Consider the following 2,843-nt stretch of genomic DNA (forward strand, 5'->3'; position numbering starts at 1 on the left):
GACGACATTCATACACATATATATTCTATACAACATATTCAAAATAAAATTTATATATTAATTCATGAATGAGACATATATGAATACATGTATATGAGCATATCAAATACTATATTCTAAATTTATTTAAGTTCTTCTATACCAAAAATTTTACGTATTGTAAATAAAATAATAATGGATAAAAAACTTGTTCATTTATATATTTCTTATTTTTTAGAAAATGTGTAAAATGTGATATCATAAATGAGTAACACGTACAAGAATTATTTACCTTTCATCAGGTGTAAAATTTATTTATCATTATTTCTTTTGGACAGTTTTTTTTGGCGCTGGTTTTGTGTTTTCAGCATTTGACACAATATGTTTTTTTCTTTCTTCATTCCATGTATTCCATTGTTCATTAGATATCCACTGTTTAGTGAACTCCTTTAGCCAAGACTTATAAAAATAGCATTTTCCCTTTTTCCATTCATTCCACGTAGGGCAATTTTTTTCTAGATCTCTAAGATTATCTACCCATTGTTTATGTTCACCTTTTGTTCTTTCCATCCAACTGCTCCATTGATATGATTTTACATTATAGTATGGATCACCAGTTAAACCGAATTTTTCCCATTTTTTGCAATGATAATTTTCACGGAGTTTCCATGGTTGATTACACCATTCATTTAAATAAACTTTATGCCATTTTTGCAATACTACCTTCATTTCACGCTGGTGTTCCTTTCTATATTTAGACAAAAATTTATGAAAATCTTGTTTTAAGCAAGCCAATCCTTTATCCTTAAACCAACTTATCCAACGCGTTACACCCCATTTTAGTGCTTGTGGATACACGGTACATTTATATTCCTTTTTCATGTCATCATTATAATGCAACCATTTATGTTCAGTTTCTTTCACAAAATCTTCCCAACCCTTTTCCCAATTTTGAATAGATTTTTCCGCTATATTATTTAAATCAGCTGTAATTTTCTCTTTATGTGTATTAAACCAATCCCTCCATAAGCGATTTCTATATTTATGGTTTTCATTAACCTGGTCAAAATATACTCTCAGTGGTAATCGCTTATGTATTCCTTCTAATGTTTGATTGTTGTAATAATTATCCTCATATTTGAAATTTTCCACCCATTTCTAAGGAAAAATTAAAAAGATATATAATTTATTTATGATCATATAAATTTAATAACTAATTAAATTATATAAATAATGGAATATATTATTATGAAATGGAATGCTTATTATGTACAGGATTGCCAGAACATCGTTGGCTCAACAAAACTTCAATTAAAACAATGAAAAATAATGGTGAAAGTATTTTTGCGTTCATTTTTAACAAAACTTATTAATTTTTATTTTACGCAGTTGTGTTTCTAATGAAATTAGGTTTTGATATAAAATAGCATATATTTTATTTTGATATTTTAATTGAAAATTGGTTTTCCGAAAAAACGAAAATAGTAAAACATAATAAATGTGAAATAAAAGTTATAGATTATAAAAAATAATAAATAGTGATAACGAAATTAATTATTGGAAAAAAATATTATTTTTTTTTGAACTTAACAATTTTAATTTTTTTTTTTTTGGAAAATATGTAAAATAAAATGATAAATCATAATATATATAATTATTAATTTCAAGGAGTTAAAAATAACATTAAAATGAATAAAGTTTTTAAAAAATGGTGTATTAATTTTTTTTTTTTTTTGCAAATATTTCAAAGTTCTAAGACACCTCATAAATATATTAAAACAACGCTTTTTCTATAAATAAAATTAAATATATTTAATAATTTTACATTTTTCTTTTTTAAAAAAGTTATATTTTAATTTGTAAATATGATTCTAAAAGCATATAATTAAATAAAAAGTGTAAACTAATATAAGGTATTTATAAAAATATCCCGTAATTTTTTTTTCCACTTATAAGTATTAATGTTATTCTTAATTTTATTTTGCATGCACGTGGAAAATAGGGGAAATTAAATGTGTTTTTTTTTTATTTTTTTTACATAAATTTTTGGTTTTATGGAAATATAATTTTTACAAAATTTTACTAAAACCTACATAAATGTAAAAAAAAAAAAAAAAAACAGAGCTTATATTAGAAATATATAAAATAAATTTGTATTTCTATAACATTTCATTAATAATTTATTAGTTGTTAGAATTTATAATTCTCTATAATAATTTACAAGACCACAATAAAAAGTGAAAAAAATAAAAGGTTTTAGCCTATAATATATTACTGCAATTTTGTTCGATATTTTAAATTTTCTGTAACATTTTATTTTATTTTTATTCTGTATTTGTTTATTTTTTATTTTTTTATTTATTTTCATGAATTATTTCATAATTCTTTTTTTATGTGCTAGTCTCATCGTAAAACTTCATTTTTGGTGTTAGCCTTTTGGTCTTTTCATTATTTTTTCTTGTCTATTAAATTTTTAATTATAGTTTCTTTTTTTTTTAATTAGTATTTTCTCAATTTTATAAAAAAAACGCATATTTTTATATATTTTTTATTTATGGCTTTATTAGTTTTTTTTAATAATTTCCCATGTATTTATTTTATTTTTTATGAATAAATAATTAAACAAAATTTAGTTAGTGAAATTATCCGTATTATGAAATGACATATTTTCACATACTTTCGTGTTTTTTTCTTTTTTAATTATATTATCTGCAAAAGACGCTACCCATTTATTATTTTTTATTTATTTTTTTTTTCTTTTGACAAAATTGTTTATTCTTTGAAAAAAAAGAAAAATGATGAAAATAATTGCTTTTCAAAATAAATTGTGTATTATGATCCTACGCGAGTTATTTTAATATACT

At 21.6% G+C, this 2,843-nt stretch overlaps 1 protein-coding gene across 1 annotated transcript; it reads right to left on the minus strand.

The window, feature by feature from the left end:
• Positions 1 to 300: 300 nt before the first annotated feature.
• On the minus strand, positions 301 to 1,745 carry PGO_094430 (tryptophan-rich antigen; the record flags this gene model as incomplete). Its single annotated transcript, XM_028688030.1, has 2 exons — positions 301 to 1,137; positions 1,662 to 1,745. The coding sequence occupies 2 exons, from the start codon at positions 1,743 to 1,745 to the stop codon at positions 301 to 303; spliced, it is 921 nt and encodes a 306-aa protein (XP_028543831.1).
• Between the last annotated feature and the right edge of the window lie 1,098 nt (positions 1,746 to 2,843).

This window comes from Plasmodium gonderi, assembly GCF_002157705.1.
Source record: "Plasmodium gonderi DNA, contig: Chr09, whole genome shotgun sequence".
Classification (NCBI taxonomy): domain Eukaryota; phylum Apicomplexa; class Aconoidasida; order Haemosporida; family Plasmodiidae; genus Plasmodium; species Plasmodium gonderi.